This window comes from Anguilla rostrata, chromosome 2, assembly GCF_018555375.3.
Source record: "Anguilla rostrata isolate EN2019 chromosome 2, ASM1855537v3, whole genome shotgun sequence".
NCBI lineage: Eukaryota > Metazoa > Chordata > Actinopteri > Anguilliformes > Anguillidae > Anguilla > Anguilla rostrata.
The window spans coordinates 24985765-25006969 of record NC_057934.1 but is presented as its reverse complement, the minus strand read 5'-3'; the positions used below and the strand labels follow the sequence as shown (position 1 = coordinate 25006969).

The 21205-nt window shown below is 40.3% G+C and overlaps 1 protein-coding gene across 1 annotated transcript; it reads left to right on the top strand.

Moving 5' to 3' along the window:
• Nucleotides 1-6834: 6834 nt before the first annotated feature.
• On the top strand, nucleotides 6835-19058 carry pdk2a (pyruvate dehydrogenase kinase 2a). Its single transcript, XM_064321368.1, has 11 exons — nucleotides 6835-7245; nucleotides 8429-8570; nucleotides 11736-11807; nucleotides 11900-12084; nucleotides 12653-12742; nucleotides 12987-13064; nucleotides 13464-13540; nucleotides 13643-13741; nucleotides 14234-14344; nucleotides 15765-15878; nucleotides 17032-19058. The coding sequence occupies exons 1-11, from the start codon at nucleotides 7128-7130 to the stop codon at nucleotides 17173-17175; spliced, it is 1230 nt and encodes a 409-aa protein (XP_064177438.1). The 5' UTR covers nucleotides 6835-7127; the 3' UTR covers nucleotides 17176-19058.
• The last annotated feature ends 2147 nt before the right edge of the window (nucleotides 19059-21205 follow it).

Genomic DNA, 21205 nt, shown 5'->3' with positions numbered 1-21205 from the left:
GCTATAACAAGCAGCTTTAACATTTATGGATTGATGTAGCCATCTCCTGATCTCTAGAGGTCAATAACCTTTTGCCTGGTGGCTTCAGGGGGTTTTCTGCCTTTCGTCATGGTGATGGTTGACCACCATATTTCAAATGTGTAAAAAAGGAAATAATTACAGGCCACTATATAGGTCCTGAAGTTGTATATAGTTGTATATAGATTTGCTTTTGTTGGATTTATTTTAAATAATAGTTAGGGGTATTTTCAGGAATAAAATTATTAATAAAATATGTTTTTCCAGATTTTTGAGCATAAACTAAACCTCAGTGATTATATACTTCACTTAATACGGCTTTTGTTCATCTTCATCAATGGGGTGAATAAAAACAAAGTCTACTGTATAGAGTGGATGGTTCTACCTTAATTAAAGGATGTTAGTCCAGACCATTCATATTAAAATTGTCCAGAGGATGTTGAGCGTGCATTCATATATAGTGCCTCTCCGAAGACTAAACAGGTATAAAAAATAAAAATATTAACTGTGATGAGTCACCTGGATTGTAGACAAAATAAAACAGAAAGTTTCGTTCTGAAGACACATGACACTAAACATGAACTGTTGTCTCTAGGAGTAGGTTGAATATCAACTTTTCACATTAAAACATTTTAAGATCACATTGAAGTGCAAACTATTGTTTGTTTCTAATTAAATTATGTGCTAAATAATGTGCAAATCTTGATACTGAAAATAACATTAACTTACATAATTAGCAAACAATCTCATTGTAAGATATGAAATGAACACAGATGCACAAAGTGCAGGCAGGATGAAATTAGCAGACATCTGAATGGTGTATCCAATGCTAAAGGTAAAAAAAACAAAACTGATGCTACAAGACAAGGTTATTCTATGTCTAATCTATAGGTGGAGGTTTCAACTATCATTACAGTGAATGTTACAGACCTGGACATTGAAGAAGTTCCAACAACAAAGAAAATTAATGAAAATGATGTCAAGCTACAGCCTGTCTGTCCCAAGGGAATCACTATACTGTCCCAAGACGACAATAAACAAACAAACAAACAATGAATTAAGTAATTTTCAGTGTTTTATGTTTTATATAATTTGGAAATTCATAGAAGAAAAAACTTGCGTTTCAATATATTTAAATATTATTTTTATATATATTTAATCTGACTTTGCAACTGAGCAAAATGAGAAATAATAAATTAAGGTGTAAATTTACAAAAGCATTTTTAGTAAAATAGGAATTACTCAAACTGGTCAAAGAAGACCATTTCATTGCTCATTCCATGCAAATCTTATAAGGACAGAAATAGATTAGCCTTGTTATATCCTCATTTACACTTGTACCTAGGGGCACAAGAGCTAAAAATGATATGGCAGTGATCTATTCCTGTACTGCATGCTGGATATAGAACAAGCCCCCACTGTATTTTGGGGAATTACCATGGGAAAATGTTGTGGATATCTAACATATTGGAAACTAGGCCCAGGATAAGATGGATTTCATCTTGTGATAACAGCATCTCCATGCTTTACTTAAAAAATAGTGGTCTGTAAGGGCCTGTAAGAATATTGCACTTTGACATACTTTTTCGGTCTTATTCCTGAGCCGCCTCTTCATTTCATGTAGTCATGTATATTAATGAAAACTACAAAAAGCATAATTGAAAAACACAGAAAAAATAAAATGGCTTGTCTATGGCCACAAGTATTTTGGAGGATTGAAAAAAATAGTAAGAACTAAAGAAATTATTAAGATCAAATTAAATCCTACCAATACCTGATATAGACTAATCCTGAAATTGTCTGGAATACAATTACCTAAAAGCTTACATTCAATTATACTTTACAAGTACTTTGTGCATGTTTAGTCATCCCTTTAGATAATGGTCACATTTCTCAGCTGTGGAGGTGTTGATTGATCTGTGGGCAGGTCAGGGGGTTCAGCTGGCTCCCCAGGCCGATTGGAGTGACCAGAGCTCAGACAGGAGGGAAAATTTCCCCTGGCTTACCTTACGTCCCCTATAGCTCTTCCAGGGAAATGAGCATATAGCCACTAGATCAGATCTTCCTGAGGAACTGCTCCAGCTCCAATCTCACGGTTACCCCCCTGCATACATCTGACCACCACTTCATCTCCTTCTCCCTCCCTCTTGCTCCCCATCCTCCCTCTCCTCCTCCCACCCCCACTGTCACTGTCCATTGTAATCTCCGCTCCCTCTCACCCTCTTCTCTCACTCCCAGAGTTACTGCTTCCCTCCCCCCTCTTCAATCATTCTCCAAGTGCCCCACTAACTCTGCATCCTCCACCCTAACTTCATCTCTCTCCTCAGCACTCGACACATTCTGTCCTCTTGTCCCTAGGCCAGCACGCTCATCCCCTCCCAGTCCATGGATGTCTGACATCCTACGCACCTCCAGGGCCAGCCTCCGCACTGCTGAGAGGAAGTGGGGATAATCCAGGGACCCATCCGACCTTTCAGCCTATCAGTCTCTCCTGACAGAGTTTTCTTCTGCTGTCACTGCCGCTAAGGCAAATTTCTATCAAACTAAAATTCATAACTCCATTTCTAACCCTCATCAACTGTTCTCTATTTTCTCCTCTCTCCTAAGCATGCTGCCTCCCCCACCCCAGTCTTCCTTCACTGCAAATGACTTCCCAGTATTCTTTGATGAGAAGATTGCAGACATCCGTAGCTCCTTTGCCCCCTCTGCGCCCTCTGCACCCTCTGCGCCCTCCGCCCCCCCTGCACCCTCTGCGCCCTCTGCGCCCACTGTGCCCTCCGCCTCCCCTGCACCCTCCGCCCCCCCCCTGCACCCTCTGCGCCCTCCACCCCCTGTTTCTCCTCATTTTCTCTCCTCAGAGACTCTGAAGTTTCCCAGCTCCTGCCCTCCCACCGCCCTACCACCTGCGCTCTCGGCCCTATCCCCTGGTCTCTCCTCCAGGCAATCACACCAGACATCCTCCCAATTGTCACCCCCCTTGTGAACTCCTCCCTATCTTCTGGATGTTTCCCCTCATCCTTCAAGAGGGCCCACATCACCCCGCTGCTGAAGAAGCCCACACTAGACCCCTCAGTCATCCAGAACTACCGCCCGGTATCTCTCCTTTTTTTTCTATCCAAAACGCTTGAACGAGCTGCATCTAACCAACTCTCTGCTTTCTTCTCTCAGAATAACCTGCTTGACCCCCACCAGTCAGGCCTGGCCACTTGACAGAGACTGCACTCCTCTCGGTCAATGAGTCACTTCATGCCGCACGAGCAGCCTCCCTCTCCTCTGTCCTGATTCTGCTAGACCTTTCCACTGCTTTCAACACTGTGGAGCACTCCATCCTCCTGTCCTCCCTGGCAGCAACAGGGATCTGCGGGACAGTCCTTGACTGGATTGAGTCCTACCTCTCAGATCATTCCTTCCAGGTTGCCTGGGCTGGTAAAGTATCGCGGCTCCGTCCCCTCGCCACGGGAGTTCCCCAGGGTTCAGTCCTCGGTCCCCTTCTCTTCTCCAAATACACCGGATCCCTTAGCCCTGTAATCTCTGCCCATGGCTTGTCCTATCACTGTTATGCCGACGACACGCAACTCTTTCTCTCCTTCTCCCCATCGGACACACAGGTCCCTACCCGCATCTCCGCTTGCCTGAGGGACATCCAGAGCTGGATGGACAATCACCACCTGAAGCTCAACCTGGGAAAGACGGAGCTTTCCTGCTCTAATCTCTCCCTTCCTTGATTTTTCCATTTCCCTAGGGGACACCTTAGTAACATCATCACCCTGTGCCAAGAATCTCGGAGTGGTGATGGACAACAGGTTGTCCCTCTCCAAGAAAATTGCAGTGGTAAGCCGGGCTTGCAAATTTTTCCTGTACAACATCCGGAGAATCCGCCCCTTTCTCACCACCTACTTAACTCAGCTCCTGGTCCAAGCAATGGTACTATCCCACCTGGACTACTGCAACTCTCTTCTGGCTGGACTACCGGCATCTGCCGTCAGACCCCTGCAACTCATTCAGAATGCTGCAGCTCGTCTGGTCCTCAAGCTCCCCAGACACTCCCACGTCACTCCCTTCCTCACTACCCTCCAGTGGTTGCCTGCTATGGCTCGCATCAAATTTAAAACATTGATCCTAGCATACCAGGCAGTCAAGGGATCAGCCCCAGCATACCTACACAAGATCTTCAAACCCTACATGCCAGCCAGACTCTTCTGTTCCGCTACCTCATGGTTGCCTGGCACCTCCCCCTCCTTGCACTTGCGCTTCCCGATCACGTCTCCTGTCTGTTCTGGCCCCACGATGGTGGAATGACCTTCCCGTGGAGGTCAGAACAGCTGAGACTCTGACCCACATCAAGCGACAACTGAAGACTCACCTCTTCAGGCTGCACCTCTCCCCATCCCTCCCTACCTCCCTGTAATCTCTAAATTGACTGTTAGTTTAGGGTTGTAACTAGGTAGCTGTTTCGTAGTTGACTTAGTCAATGCACCTGTGTCTTAAACTACTGCTTGTATTTTTGCATAGACTGCGTTGTTGCTGTTCTTGTTTGTGTTAGTGTTAATCAGTTTAACCTACAGGGTCCAAGTTAAACTATGCGGTTGTTCCCTACACTTGGAACGGTACTTCTCTCTAGGGTTTTTTAACAAAAAAATAAACTTTACTTCAGAGTTTTTTAAAATCAAATCATTCCGTTTGGAATGAATTTATTAAGCCGCGTTTCCACCAAAAGTACCCGGAACTTTTGAACGAGGCTTTTGTTTGTAATAGCCGCCCTGCGAGGCTTTCTGTTCCCTTTGTTCCCCGTTATTTAAGTAAAGTCTTTGTTCTGTCGACTTCTGGAGTTTTTGCGTTCTTTCCCGCACTCGGTCCATTTGGGTCCATTCCCGCGCCCCCCCTGACAGCTATAACCAAAACTAGGCTACTGCGCCGCATAACATACAAGTTTGATTTGAAGTTATTAAAATAAATTGGTTTGCGGCTGCATATTTTCAAACATGGCGGTTGAAAATAAATACAAAAAAATGCTGCGAGTACTCGACCAATCAGAAATGTTCAGCGCTGCAAGCTCCACCCAAAAGGTTCCTGTACTTTCGGAAAGTACTACCCCCCCGAGCTGGAACTTTTTGGGGGGTAAAATAAAGCCCCCGGAACTAAATTTAGACCCTAGTTCCTGCGGTGGAAACTCACTGAGTTCCTCAAAAGGTTCCTAGTTCCGGGGTAAAGTTCCTGCGGTGGAAACGCGGCTTTAGTGTTACTTGACATTTATCTAAATATTCTCTCCTGCTTTCTCTTGCAAGTTTACTCAAGTGCACCATCACCCTCAAAAATCACTTGGAGTCTGTGGAATTTTTAAGAGTTCAATTTATTCCGCTGTACTTTTGTAAGTAGAAAAATAAATGCAGGCACGTCTTCGTTTCAAAATAGGTAGTTTAATGTAGCAAAGGAACTAGTGGGTCTGTTACCCAAGTACAGATAAACAAAGAACCAACAAATGACGGAGACAGTGAATACTTATACCCTGTTCCTTCAAGGAAACAAAGGGCCAAATGGTTATCTTACACCACACATTGGGGGGGAAGAAACAAGGTGTAGGGGAGTTGGACTAGTAGGGGGTAGAGGAATGGTATTGCATATCAAAGGGAGACAATTTGACTGGGCAAGGGGGTAGAGGATGTAGCACAAAGGGTCAATTTAACTGGGTTTGGTGGTAAACAATCAATGTTATCTGCAACTGGTCCACTACAATGTGAGACACCTCAGAGGGGTAAACTGTGGCTCCCATGTTTTCCAACAGAGTCTTTTATGTGCACTGGAGAAGCAAAAGTAGGATGTTTAGTTTTCTATTAAATAGCTATATAACTGTTGATTTGATGTAATTATTTGGAAGAGCGCAGTGTTTTTCAAATATATATCACCATAGCTTCAAACAGACAGTAGAGGGCGTTTTTTCTCAGAACTTTGTATGCAAAGGAAGTTTCCCATGCCACCGAAAGTTTTGCAGTTTGTGGTGTGGCTGTTTACAGACAGTTTATCAACTAGCCGTCCTCTGTGAGAGGACATACCATGTCCAGACATACATTATACATAGCCTGTACAGTAAAAAAAAAAAAAAAACATTGTGTAGTGTAGTAACAGTAAAAAAAAAAAATTACAGAAGGATTTCCAAATTTCTGAATTATATGAAATTCTAAATACACTTTCTGTTGAGGCAGCATTGAAACAGGGTGGCCTAAGCAAAGCAGTCAGTTCTTTTGTTCAGACTGCCAGTTCAGCATGATGAGCATAGTCCAAGTAGTCTATTGGTGCCAAAATGTATAATTATATTTAATGCTTATTTTTTACATAAGAATCATTGTCAATAAATTAGAAAATAGTTTCATTACATTTTCTGTCTTCCATGCAAAAGTGCCCCACACGCCCTTATAAGACACTATACAAATTTAATTTGTCAACATTTACAAAAAAGCTACATGTACAAACTGTTATTTGTTTGTTTGTTTGTGTTTGTTTGCTTATGTTGCATATCCATCTTACAAGAAACTGACTTTGTATAATTTTCATATACTGGAGAAATTTATGGTATAAATTCATCAGAAGAATACAGCTAGGCTATATCGTTTTAAACATAAAATAATTGCCTGCATGCTTCACAACCTGAAATTAAGATTTAAAGAGCTAATTTGCTTGGACCACAACGTCAGATACTATTTTGACAGTTTTCCATGTTGGTCATGTGCTTTCAAAGTGATCTGTGGAAAGAACTTTTGACGTCACGATTGCAACCAGGACAAGAGGTCAAGCACGCTTCTTCAAGAGAAGGCACAAGTATAGGGTCAGGAAAACATGCTTCTCCGGTCAAGTACGCTTGTTGACGAGCTATTTTGCAGGAGCTTTGGCTGGGACTGCCCCCCGCTTCGTTTCATTGGGTAGATCTGTGGCTTTAGAAATCGACTCGCCACTCTATTGGATGCAAACATTGTTATACGGTATTTGTGCTGTACAAAACCAACACGAGTTCAAAAGAGGGAGCAGCAATTTGGGGATACCCGATAACATTTTGTTCGTGTCAGTAATTAATCGGAAGATTTGTTTTGTAATACTTGTTACGGTTTGTTTCCACAATGAAGTTTGTGAGGTTTCTAATGAAAAATGCAGCTTTGGCCAATGTGCCAAAACACATTGATCATTTTTCCAAGTTTTCGCCTTCACCTCTGTCTATGAAACAGTTCCTTGATTTCGGTAAGTATCTACTTGTGCTACCTGTTTTATTTCACCGTGCAATGCAGTGGTTTGGCGTCACACTTAGGAGCGTATAGTGCAAGCTTCAGCTTCAATGCGGGCACCTGATTGTGTTAGAATTATTAGCGCTAGATTCGTGCTAGTAATATATTTAACACAGGAATATATGCTATCAGTTTTTACAAGTCCTTCATAATGGAAATGGTTGCAATCTGGCAACATTACATTCATAGTTAACTGCAGTCCAGGCGTTCCAGTCTGTTATTTGTCTGCACGCAGTTCAGAGCTAGCATTGCGTCAGAATATGTGTCGTCAACGGTGGGTAGCCAGAAGTCAACAGCTAGCTACTATATCGCTTAATGCTGGATATTGTGTATGTAACATCGTAAGAGATTTCTGTGCAGTGGTGAAAAGCACTGGTTTTTTTTAAAGGGGCCATTAGATATTGTCCCAAGACAACGTTGCAGTAAATTACACTCGTACTTCAGCACGTTTATGAACAGGGCAGGCTACCACGACACTGCAGATACAGGAGAACAACACAATGATATCTATAAATATTGTCTTTCTCAACCCTACAAGACACTACAATAATGTTATGTTAATAATGTCACGTGGATTCATTTTTGTCATGTATAGTGCTCGGTGATTTCTGAATTTGAGAAACGATGCACCGAAAGAGTGGCCTACTGCATGTCAAAATATGCTCGTTTTATTAACTGTAGGTTAATTTTTTTAATTGAGGTTTGCAAACGTACGTGAACGGTGATGTTCATTTATTTATGTATTTATAGTTATTGTATACTAGTTCGGTTATTTTCAGCTTTGAAAGATAAGAGGAAATGGTGGCTATATATTTTGGGATTTTTCTGCTGATTTTTTTTTTTTTTTTTTTTTTTTTTAAAGCTGAGAAAGGGCCCTGGGTGAGCCTTTATGTATTCACCATCTGAAAAATGTGAGATCACTAGCTTCAGATAACTGTTCAGTTTCAAGAAAGTAGGCTACTCATCAACTTTCAGTGCTGACAAAGCAGTCTGACTTTGTTCATATTTGCCCTGGCTTGGCTACTGCTTCAAGCATCCAAACTCTTTTGTGGAAAGTAACCCCTTATGCATCACAGAGGCCATGATGCATGTTTGCTGCTGGTGCCATGGTTGAAGATCATGGTTAAACCCTTTTTCAGGTTCCACAAATGCCTGTGAAAGAACCTCTTTTGCCTTCCTGAGACAAGAACTGCCTGTGCGTCTTTCCAACATTATGAAGGAGATCAACTTGCTGCCAGACCGACTGCTGACCACCCCATCAGTTCAGCTGGTGCATAGCTGGTAAGAGAATAGTGTCATAGCTAGGGGTGGGACATTTTAAGATTTCCTCGAAAAGACAAGCTGATAAAGCAAACATCATTCAATTTAATGGGGCCCAATCGTAAAGAAATCACCCCAGTCAAATTGTGCAATAGTAGGCTCAGTAGGTTTTAATCAGGTGATTTTAATGACATTACATTACTATGCAGTGTCAGCTTGAGATTTAGCAGTTTGCAGTTGTATGAGCGGAAGGTAACGTAAACGCATACGTGTGTGTGCGTACCATATGTATGTGTGTGTGTGAGTATATATATGCGCAAAATATTAAGCCAACTGTATGTAAATGCCCAAGTCTGTTTATTTATGTCCCAAATCCCAATAAGTACCCATAGAAGTAAAGCTAAATTACTTTTGACTCCAGATAATTATTGTGAAACAAAATATTAAAACTAACGGGATTGACTCGCTAAGTGGCATATCAATTATGTTATCGTTTGTTTGAGACGTAGCTCTTTAAAAGCATAAGAAACATCAGAATGTATTTTTAGCAGTTTTTGCCGTTTGATGAGTAACATTTGTAATTCACCCATTCGTTCCAAGCGAAGCTTCCAATGGGCATCGTATAATATTATTAATAGTATGCCCTTTGTCCCACATTCATGCATCGTAAAGTTCTGCCCTTTGGCGCAATGCAGTGAACTTTGTCCTAGTTCGGTTCCTCCTTTCACTACCAGTCACGTGGTCCGTTGTTTTCGAGGTTTGCTTGGCCGTCGGTTTCAGAAGGAAGACGAAACCAAGCTATCACAGTGGTCAAAACAGTCTATTTTCGCATACGTTGGATTGCCGCGTATTTTTTAAGTTAATACTTTGAAATGAGAAATAATTACGTGAATGTACACTGTTGTAATCTCCTAAGTACACGGTTCGCTTGCTGTTCTCTAAATGCTTAACACATTGCCAAATAGGCTACGTATGCGGGGTGGGACGTGGGACCTGCTTCCTCCTCAGCTGTGAGCTCGCGTTGTTTTTGTACTGTTGAGTGACCAGAACATTCAGTTCCCATGACTGGTTGATTCTTAGAGTTACCATTGATGACTGTATATCTGTGTACATGACTTTGTAGGTATATGACTGTAGATTGGATCAGCATTTTATGTGCAGATGGGAAAATGTAAAGTAATAGAGCCAGGTCATATTGCTATTTTTGATGAAAAGGTTTTTAAAAATAATTATTTTTAAAAAATTGGTACTGAGAAAATGGGTGTAACTTGTGAAATACAGCTGTGAAATTATTGTTTCTGTTGAATTCTAAGGAAATATTTTAGACTACTGATCAGTATACCCCAATCACAACCTGAAATCCCCATCATTACAATTAATTATTTTTCTCATGTTGAATTATTGGTTATTTTGCTAGTTAAAAAAAAATCCCCCCATAAATTACCCCCTTGCTCAGATTTAAGAGGCATAATTAGATTATATACAAAATCTTTCTAAAGGTTATGATTGAATTGCAAGGAAGGTGCCAACAGCATGAAATGCCATCCTGCAGTGAAGAAAAACAGGTTGTTCTGTGAAGTCATCTTATGATTTATGCTCCCTCCACCTGTATCTCTGTATTCTACATTTGTCATATCAGAAGATATATTGTCCCGGCTTGTTTTTATCTTCTTCTGGTTCAGTGTTTTGAAACTGTTGATTGTCCATGCCTTACTGCTCCTTGATTGGTTATGACGTTGGGTTGGTTCCACACTTCTTGTGAGGGTTGAGAGAGCAGCTTGACTGCCGTCAGACATGTTGAATCCAGTTGTTGTTCTGATTCTCAATACCACACTGCAAATTCTCTCCACATAAGTAGTTTTTCCAAAATGCTCAGTTTACAGTAATTACCATAAACTTTAATACGTGATTTCCTTTTCACCCCGGACATGTCAGTAATTGCATGATGGCTGGAGAACAGGAAAATGGTTGGAGTTTTAGGGGACAACTCCAGGGGGAGTATTATCTTTTTGCAGATTAGCTCTTGACAGCTGCTTGATTTATTAAAGCTTCATTAACTTAAATTTGCTTTGTGACATCAAATTGAGAAGTGCATGTCTTTCATTCAGGGTAATGTTAAGTACATTGGTGATTAAAAATTCTTCTGTGGCTTTGTTTTTTTAATTAGATTTGTGCCACAACTCTGGGGAGTAATCAGTAAGCTCATAGTCTTCTATCAACATCACAAAACGTGTACATGAGAAGTGTATTTAACTGGGGAGAGTTTAAAATAGTTTTGACATCAACAATAAATGGCATATTAATCCTGAACAGGTCACAAAATCATTCTGCGGATGTTTATGTGAGGATCTTTTTCAGTTGCCTGGCACAGCAAGAGTCATATCAGTTGTACTGTTAGAATGGAAAAGTACAACACTCTTCCTCTAAATATACATAGCCCTTGAAATCCTGAATAGGAAGTAAGGGGCAAGACATTTTCACCTTAAATAGCCATTTAATCAGCCAGATTATATTATTCATATTCTAAATGGGTTCAGACTGAGCAGCAGTTAAACAGAAAGGCATTCCGTGTCAAAAAGATAAGGAACATCAAAAATATTACTCTGTTGTGAAATAAGGATAGAGGAGAACAATCCCTAGGTGTTAAGTTGCTAGGCTTCAGTTTTAACATGAGAATACCAATAACAGTGTACTGAACAGTTGATTTTAACAAATCCAATGTTTTGGCCAAGTCTGATCTGACCTGATTTTCCACCCCCAAGATAGCCTGTTTTACTGTCATTGACTCTTATTTGGTCCTCATTGAGAGACAACCGCAACAGACTCCAAATGAAAATTCCAACCTAGCATCAACTTTAGTCTTTTTGTAAGCTTTCTCATGAATGAACTGATGAGACCCACAGCTGGCCTAGAAACAGCTGAGCAGCCAATTGTCCAATTAATTTGCTTTCCTAAAATGGGGAGACTATAAAAAGGGCTGTAATTTTTACAAAGATTCCTGGATATGGATGTATGTATATGGATATGGACCGTCTGCACTTTAACATCATATTGATAGTTTTACTTCAAATCCAATGTGCCAGACCATAGAGCCAAAGCAACAACGATTGTGTCTCCATCCAAAAACTTGTGGACTGCGCTGTATGTTGTGAGCCTGACCTGATCATGTCTGTCTCTGTGCTTTAGGTATGTCCAGAGCTTGATGGAAATCCTCGATTTCCTTGACAAAAGCCCAGAAGACCACAAAGTCCTGGGAGAGTAAGTGACAGCCTCTGTACAATGTTCTGTCCAGGTCCTCTGATTTCTCGTGCTTCATACAGTGTGATCAACTCCACTTGTCTGCCTTCCAGGTTTGTGGACACATTGGTGACCATTAGGAACAGGCACAATGACGTGGTGCCCACTATGGCACAGGGCGTGATTGAGTATAAGGAGGCCTTTGGCCAGGACCCTGTCACTAGTCAGAACATCCAGTACTTCCTGGACCGCTTCTACATGAGCCGTATCTCCATCCGAATGCTCATCAATCAGCATAGTAAGTTCAGACCTCAAATCACACCACTCACTCCTTATCTGAACCGATTTTCCTATTGATACTGCTAAGGTTCAATTGGCTGTATCAATGGACTTGATTGAAGTCCAGTGCCATCATTGAGTAATTGGCAGCTGCTCAGGCGTCATTTAATTTATTTCAGCTGTACAAAGACGATTGGCAGCATCAAAGTGTTTCTTGTGAATGTTGACGGTAACACTTTGAACTGCTGACACATAAATGGTGTATGCTGAGGGCACCATATGAAACCTGGCACGATCAAAAAATTTCCCATGTTTAACAGTTTTTATAATGGACAAAGCACTGGAAGCCTGTGTGGTAAAATGGCATCGTTATCTACAGTCAATTTAGCACCAGATTGTCAGGCTTTCGAAAGTGTAGTTTTGACCCTTTGCCTCAAAGGCTTTTTTGGTGTTGAAACTATCAAATCTGATTTGATCCAATCTGTCTGGCATCTGACAGTCATGCTTTTTTTGTGCTGGTTTTGTCCCACTTTAATTTGCTGTTATTTACCTAATTTTACATCCCTACCCTGCTTCCCTTTTTGCAGCCCTGATCTTTGATGGAACTACAAACCCACTTCACCCCAACACCATTGGGTGCATTGACCCTCACTGTGAAGTCGCAGAAGTTGTCAGAGGTATTGTGAAACTTCAGCTTATAATTTTTTTGTGTGGCTGTAAGAGCAGCATGTTTGACTGAGCAGGAAATGAGACAAAGACGACAAAATGGCTCGTGTGTTCTGTACTCTGGTTTCAGAGATGGTGAACCATTATCTGGACCCATTTATCTCTGGATTTATTGTCTTTTATTTTTACAGTTTTGCAAAAACCATACTTTTCCCTCCCTTAATTTTGTGTGGTTTTCATTTTCCCTTCCTCCAGATGCTTATGAAAGTGCCAAACTGCTCTGTGACCAGTATTACTTTGGCTCACCTGACCTGGATCTTCAAGAATTGAATAGTAAGTGGTATTGCGACACCCAGTAGTGTGCTTTGTGTTCTCTTTCTGCATGACATAACTTGGATTAAATGTGGAATTGATGGCAGTCCCCTTTCTTTTCTACTTTCTCACATTATTAATTTACAAATAACTTTCTTTGTACGCTTCAGTGCACAAATGGCTTGTTCATCTTATGACTCTGAGTACAATCTGTCGTCTGCCCTAGAGTGCATGTAATAGACCATTGTAGAAGGGTGGCTGCCTCTGTCAATATTGACATTGGGTGACTGAATTCCTATTACTCTCTGAATTATGTTCAACTGTGCAAACACATCCGGTTAAATGCCCAGGAGAATAATGCTGTTTGTTTTTTTGCATCTGTACAATTCTGAATGGATGCCTTTCTTTTTTCTCACCCAGCCAACCAGAAGGGGCAACCCATTCACATGGTCTATGTTCCCTCCCATCTATACCACGTGCTGTTTGAGCTATTCAAGGTAAGAATGCAAACTCATTGCACATACAGGAAATGTTATTGGAAATGTTAGTTATTAGTTCATATGAATGGTGGATAAATAGTCCTGTTTTTTCTTCCCCAGAATGCTATGAGGGCCACAATTGAAAACCATGAAGCAAGTAGCTTCCTTCCACCCATTCAAGTCATGGTTGCCATTGGTGGAGAAGACCTGACAATCAAGGTATGTGCATTCAGATTCAAGAACCATGCATGGCCTTTAAACTTAAGTCAGGTATCACATTGATATAACATAGCCCTCTATAAAGGTCTCCTTACATTTGCTCCTTTTATCCTTTTCTTATGAATGGGTTATGTAAGGTTGAGCCTTTCTTGTAATAGGATGATTAAGGTTTTATAGCCTGTAACTAATCATATAACTAATCTGACTGGTAAATTATGAGCCCTCAAACTCAATCTGGCCTTGCAGGAATTTCCCCAGCATTGGCTGAATCAGTTTCTAGCTGTGCACATGGGTTAGTGATTACACAGAGGAATGAGAAAAGGGAATTTTCATTGTTTTCTTACCTTTACAAATTATACAGGTCTTGACACGTCCTCTTAACTGGCACAGTGTAGTCATAACTACACACCTCTGCCTCAACCGTGTGTTTTTTCTGGTTTGACCACTGTGTCACGAATGACTTTGGTGACTGACTGTTTTTCTCTAATGCAGATGAGTGATCAGGGTGGTGGAGTCCCCTTCAGGAAGATTGAGAGGCTCTTCAGCTACATGTACTCAACCGCCCCTGCTCCGCAGATGGACCACCACCAGAGGGCGCCACTGGTGGGTCTCCCTTGCTACATCTTTCCCTGCACACATTGCTAGAGTGTATTCTACTACAATTGCATGCTACATCATCTACATAGTGTTGTATCACTTAGCTTTCCTTTGCTTTTCTCTCCGAATCTGTTGCTGCAACCTTCAAATGCACACCATGTTTACTGCTTGCTAGGTAAGCAGACACTCTATATAATGCCCTTGATAGTGATTTGCATTAGAGAGGGGCAATCATCTGTATACTGTATTTGAACTTCAGGCATCTATGATCACATTGGCCGTGGGGGGAGGGTTGGGCAGTTGAGTCCCAACTTGTACTTTTTATTATGTGGTATTATTAGGCTATAAGTATATGCTTATCAAGGTTTCCACTGATAATAATCAGCCATGGTGCTCTGCCACTGCAAGATTTAGTGTTCCTTGTTAACATAAATACCCAAAAATCTAATAAATTTTACTATGATTACTGACAACAAAATTCTGAAAAATAAATTGTCCAGCAGAATGCGTGAGATGCTGATAACTGGCTTATAAAATACCTTATGCAGTATAATACTCATAAACTTCATCTAGGTCAAGCAAAGATATATAAAGATATGCTGCTTCATTTTAAATAAAAACTAATTTGACTGCTCTGCAACATTAATTTATTATGTGTTAAGCCTAGCGCTATAAAAAACATAGAATTTGTCACCCTTGCTTACGTAAATTTGTTAACATTTACTCAAAGCTAGTGATAGCTTTACCGAATCCATACCGAATTTGATAGGACCCTGGGGTACTGCTATTTGTTCATGAAAGTTGATAGATGGGACCAGTTGAAGTGGACTTGTGCTAGCTTTTGTTTGTCGTAACGTCATGAGCAAAAGCTAGTGTTAACCTAGTAATCCAAATAGGCTAGCTATACACAGTGCTGTCACTGCTGGAATGGGTTGAGGAAATGTGCGTTCCAGCTCAGTTTTCTGATTACATCATAATTTTTCAGCCCATTGCTTGCGTCCAATAGTAGCTATGATCCTATTAAGACCACAAACACAGCACTGTATGCTATTGAACTTATTGGGCCATCTTGTTGTTACATGAGCTGAAGCCATTCTGAGCATTCTTAGTATAAAGAATGTGGTGGTGTGGAGTAGTAAGCTTTTCTTCTCTCAACAGTAGTTTTTTCCCAGCCTTTTTTGGATTATCCTCAATTTCCTTTCCCTCTTGTCGCAAACTGTAAACATTTTAGTAGACCATTTGCCCCATATCATGTCAGAGTTGACTGATTTGAACCAATCAAAACAACTTTCTTTCTACGGTTTAACTGATTTTCATTGATTGAACGAACAGTGAAGCCTGTTCAATCACTAATGTGGAGGTCCTATAATTTGGTGATATCAGTGGGACAGTAATGTTTATAACCGCTTTACTGTGTCATCTGCAGGCTGGGTTTGGCTACGGACTCCCAATCTCACGCCTATATGCTCAGTACTTCCAAGGAGATCTACAGCTGTACTCCATGGAGGGCTATGGCACTGACGCTGTCCTTCACATGAAGGTAATACTGCACTGGAGAGAACAGCCCATCTAACATGCAGTTAAATTATTTGGGGGAAAATTTTTTTTTTTTCAAATATATGTATTTGATTGTTTGATGTATTTTGAAATACATTTATTTGGATTATTTGACTTATTTAAAAGTAATTAAATGGCAAATATTTGAAACTAGGTACACTACATGGCCAAAAGTATGCAGACACCTGACATCCAACATCTCATCCAAAATTACGAGCATTAATATGGAGTTGGTTCACCCTTTGCTGCTATAACAACCTCCACTCATCTTGGAATGGTTTATACTCGATGTTGGTACATTGGTGCAGCGATTTTCTTCCATTCAGCCAGAAAAGCATTAGTGTAATTGGGCGCTGAGTGGGCGATTAGGCCTGGCTTGCAGTTGGCTTTCCAAATGATCCCAAAGGTGTAGGATGGGGTTGATGTCAGGGCTCTGTGCAGGCCAGTCAAGTTCTTCCACACCTTTCTTCACAAAACCATTTCTATATGGACCTTGCTGTGTTCCCAGGGGCATTGTCCTGTTAAATTGTCCCAAACCATGAAAAAGAGCCCCAGACCAAGGGATGTCCAGATCCTTTTGGTCATATACTGTATGAACAGTTACTTTGTATTTTATTTCATGTATGTATTGTGTATAGGGGCGACATAGCTCAGGAGGTAAGACCGATTGTCTGGCAGTCGGAGGGTTGCCGGTTAAAACCCCGCCCTGGGCATGTCGAAGTGTCCTTGAGCAAGACACTTAACCCCTAACCCCTAACTGCTCTGGCGAATGAGAGGCATCAATTGTAAAGCGCTTTGGATAAAAGCGCTATATAAATGCAGTCCATTTACCATTTACCATTGCGAATGCTCTACATACCTTTAAATGGGCAGTTTGCCCAAAATAAACTTATATTTCTACTTACCAGGAGTGTTGTCTGTCCATCCAGATGGTTTCTCTGAGATCTAATGAGTTTTCTAGATTTCCACTGCAGCTCACACTGATACAAGGGTCCTAAATATTTGTAGTGCTCATCGCACCAAAATTTATATTTAAAAAAACTCTAAAGTGTAAACATTGTTTTAAAACATTGTTTCAACATTTTTTTGAAAATGTCTTCTATGTGTACATTACAGTGATGTTGTCCTCTCTCCAGGCTTTGTCAACAGATTCAGTGGAGAAGCTGCCTGTCTACAACAAGACAGCACTGAGGCACTACAAAATTAACCAAGAGGCTGATGACTGGTGTATGCCAAGCAAAGAGCCTCTGAATCTGGCTATCTACAGATTTGCCAAGTGAGGGACCATCAACACAAATTGTGAAGTTCTTGTCTTGAAGAGGGCAAGCAAGATGGATCTTGCATTTGGGTGAACTTATGGAGAGGAGTCCAGAGAAGACAAAAGAACATGAGAGACCAATCTCAGTAGTAGCTGTTGGACTCTGTAGACCATCTTGATTGACAGTGATTTATAATTTAGTGGACAATTGTTTTCCTCCAGGACTGACCCTGTCCCACCTGTTGTGTTTTTAGGTACCAAAAGGAAATCTGAATTGAGTTGAGTTGAACAAAATTCACTCATAGATCACTGTTGTCATGGGAATTAATGGAATTCTTATTGTATCACCATTCCCTCCATAGAAGTTTGGATGAGTGTGTAGTCTGGATGGTGGTTGTGAAAGCACTGTCACCAGGGTCCATAACAGGGGGTTTGTACCCAATCACAGGCCTTTGTTTTTCAGGAAAGCAATGAGGGGCAAGGGCCGAATGAAGACCAAGAAGCAATTGGTGGCCTTTGTATGTTGACATGTGGTAGCTGTGTAGAGAGGCTCAAAATTCTGAAGTATCGGTGTCGTGTCTAAGTGCCTTCTGGTGATATTATGGAAGGGAAGTGGAAAAGAGGGATGAGAGCAAGCCCTAAACTTAATATGTACTGTAAGAAGGACCCTGAAATCATTCATTTGGATTGCTATCATATTACAGATTAAGATGGCAAGCTCTGGTCCTTTGACAGCCTTTGATAAAGATGAGCTGTAAAGCCATTTTTAGGTATCCTGTCCAGGAGTCTAAAGTCTGGATTATTAATCTGTTTGGGCATACTGAAATTTTATTAGTGTTACCACTTCCCAGTATTTTTGATTCATTCAAAACTGACTGAAGTTGAGTTACATATATGAAATTGAGCATACTATAGTCAAGTATATGGGTCATGTATAACATTTCCCAAACCTGTGACTGTGCAGCTCATTTGAAAAACAGTCTCTTTGTCATTATAACCAACAAATATTTGCATTATTTTAATGTGATTGCTGTTAGTGAGTTGTCTGCTGTGCAGTCAACACATCCTCTGTTGGTGAATCTATATGGTCTCAGTAGACCTTCGGATGGACCTTTCACAGTAGAGCTTTCACATTAATATACTTGATTGTCTTCATTTGCAGTCATCAGACATAGGCTGTACCAGAGCCACAGGCACCTATTTCTGTAGCAGGACTGCAATCTGTCTTAGTAATGTGATTTTAAAAATCTTCCAGATATATGCCTGGGTCATATTGAAAAGTAGCATATTGGATTCAGTCTATTATTGTGGCATTTCATGTATGGTCATGTGTGGACCTTACCAAACTGTTCAGAAAGTGTTATGGAGTCGTTTTAAACCAATGCAATGCTTTGTTTCGGTCTGATTTAAACTGCTTCAATATTCTGACATGAACTGAACACATAAATGAAAACATGCGAATTTCACTGTTAGTGTGTACCCATCATAGCAACAGGTAGACATTTTTACTGTTTTGAGATTCCGTGATCCTGTGCCTCAGTACTTGGCACAGTGAACTGTAGTTGGTTCTAGAATGCCTGACTAAACAGCTTGTAGTTTGCCCTGAGTACAAGTATTTTACTCTCTATTACCCACGTTCTTTTATTTTTTCAACCAGTGTTTGTAACCAGTTCTAACCCCAGCACTTGCATGCTCACTTGCCAGGATTGGTGTCAAGTTAATGAATGTATTGTCCTGAGGGAAAGCTGGTTGTCATCTGTAAGGCTGTTTATTGGGCCAGCTGAAGAAAGTGTGGTATGTATCTTCAGCTTGGTGGAGATTTTTTTGTTTGTCTAATAATGGGTCCACCATTTGCACACACCAGTTATATTTTTAATGTTTGACCATTAAAAATCCCTGCTTTTTCGTTTTGTTTTTATTGCCTTTTCTTTGCATCCCAATTTAAATCATCTTCATGTATATTTAAAAATAATATATTTTTAAAGAAATGTGCATGTTTTTTTTTCTTTTCTATTGAAATTGTTTTCCAAGTTAAATAAATGGCTGTTTCAATGAGAATCTATTGGTCATCTCTGACTAGTTATTTAGAACTGTGTTGCTTCCCTGGGGATGGATCAGAGAAAGAGGTGTTATGTTTTGTGCATCTTGCCAGGTCAATTGGACTTTTCACAAAATGGATTGGGTTAGGATTTTAAGTGGATAGAGCTCATCCTGGACCTGGAGTTCGTGGGAATGGAGTGGAGTGAGTTTGGAGGAGGATGTAATATTTTGTTCTAGCATAGGCTAGAGTCTAATCAATGAGTAACAGGCACAGTGCTGCAGTTGTATAACAGTCTTGCTTAAGTAAAAACAAAGTCAAAGGCACCCTGTAAAAGCAGGAGTACAAATATGACCTGAATTGCTACAGGCTTTACTGTAATTGAATGAATATAAAAATGCTACAACTGAAAATAAAACGATATGCTGTATGACTCATTGTGTTTGGGCATAAAAGATTAGACTAATATTAGATTTATTTGCCCAAACACAAAAGATTGTACTCACCTCAACATTTTCTGAATGTGTTGTTGATTAGGGTAACAAGCCATGTTGCCATGAACTGAGTACAGCAAATAATGCAAGTAATTATCATAAAACCATAAAACTTAGTACCAATGCCATGGTCAGAGGACTGTAAATTCATACCAATATACAGTTAAATGCAAAAATAGGGACATATTAGTGACAGTGACACAATGTTTTTGTTTTGGCTCTGTAATCCATCACATTGCATTTTCAATAAAACGAAGGTGCAGACTGTCAGCTTTCATTTTAATGTATTTATATCCACATTGGGTGATTTGTGTAGGAATTACAGCCTTTTTATACATAGTCCCTCCATTTTAGGGGAGCAAAAGTAATAGGACAGATTAACATAATCTGAAATAAAGTCCCCATATTTAGTACTTGGTTGTAAATTCTTTGCCTTCAATGACTACCCATTGACGTCACCAGACGCTGGTTAGCTTCCCTGGTGAGGCTCTGCCAGGCCTGTACTGCAGCCATCTTCAGTTCCTGTTTGATTCTGGGGCATTTTGTCTTCAGTCTTGTTTTTAGCAAGTGAAACACTTGTTCATTTGGATTCAGGATAGGTGATTGATTTGGCTAATAAAGAACATTCCACTTTTTGGCCTTGAAAAACTGTTCAGTTGCTTTGGCAATGTGCTTGGGGTCATTGTCCTGGTGCAAGGTGAAGCGCAAACAAAGTCAAATGCACCCTGTAAAAGCAGTACCTCAATATGACCTTAGTCATATTATATGACCTTAATTGCTACAGGCTTTACTGTAATTAAATTAATATAAAAATGCTACCACTTAATAAAATAAGGTATGATTCATTGTGTTTGGGCATAAGAATATTTGATTCTGTTGCCCAAACACAAAAGATTCTGCTCACCTGAACATTTTCAGATCATTTTGTTGATTTGGGTAACAAGCCATGTTGCCATGATAACTTGTGTAACTTGTGTAACAAGTGAATAAATGATATTTGTACCATTAAACGTGATACAAATGCCATGGCTAGAGGACTGAAAGTTCACACAAATATACAGTTAAATGAAAAAAATATTAGGGACAGTGACACAATTTTGTTTTTATTTTGAGTTTGTAATCCAGCTCATTGTGTGTGCAATAAAGTAATGAATCCGAAGTTAAAGTGCAGACTTTCAGCACCACTCTCTTACACTCTCTTTTAATGTTTGGCACTGAATACGAGAAAGAAGTTGTACTGATCACTTATCCAACAAGTTTAATATATTTAATTTGATTTCATTTGCTTATTATCAGACAATAATTGTCAATTAAATTGCAAATTTCCTTGATTTGTTGAAATCTGGTGGATCAACCTTGTCCAGAATATTGAACTTGCAACCAGAAATTAAAGTGTGTATTTAGTTATGAGACAAAGCCAATCAATGTCTAAACCGTCCAGACCCCACAACGCGCACCGTAGCGTTACATATACAGCCGGAGATCAGCAAGTAGCGATTAGGTTCCAGGGATTAGTCATA

Bases quoted from the DNA above. Each gene is read 5' to 3' on its own strand.
- pdk2a (XM_064321368.1), top strand. From the start codon at position 7,128: ATGAAGTTTGTGAGGTTTCTAATGAAAAATGCAGCTTTGGCCAATGTG. The intron at 13,742-14,233 runs GTATGTGCATTC...TCTCTAATGCAG, and splicing joins GAGAAGACCTGACAATCAAG to ATGAGTGATCAGGGTGGTGG. The intron at 14,345-15,764 runs GTGGGTCTCCCT...TGTCATCTGCAG, and splicing joins ACCACCAGAGGGCGCCACTG to GCTGGGTTTGGCTACGGACT.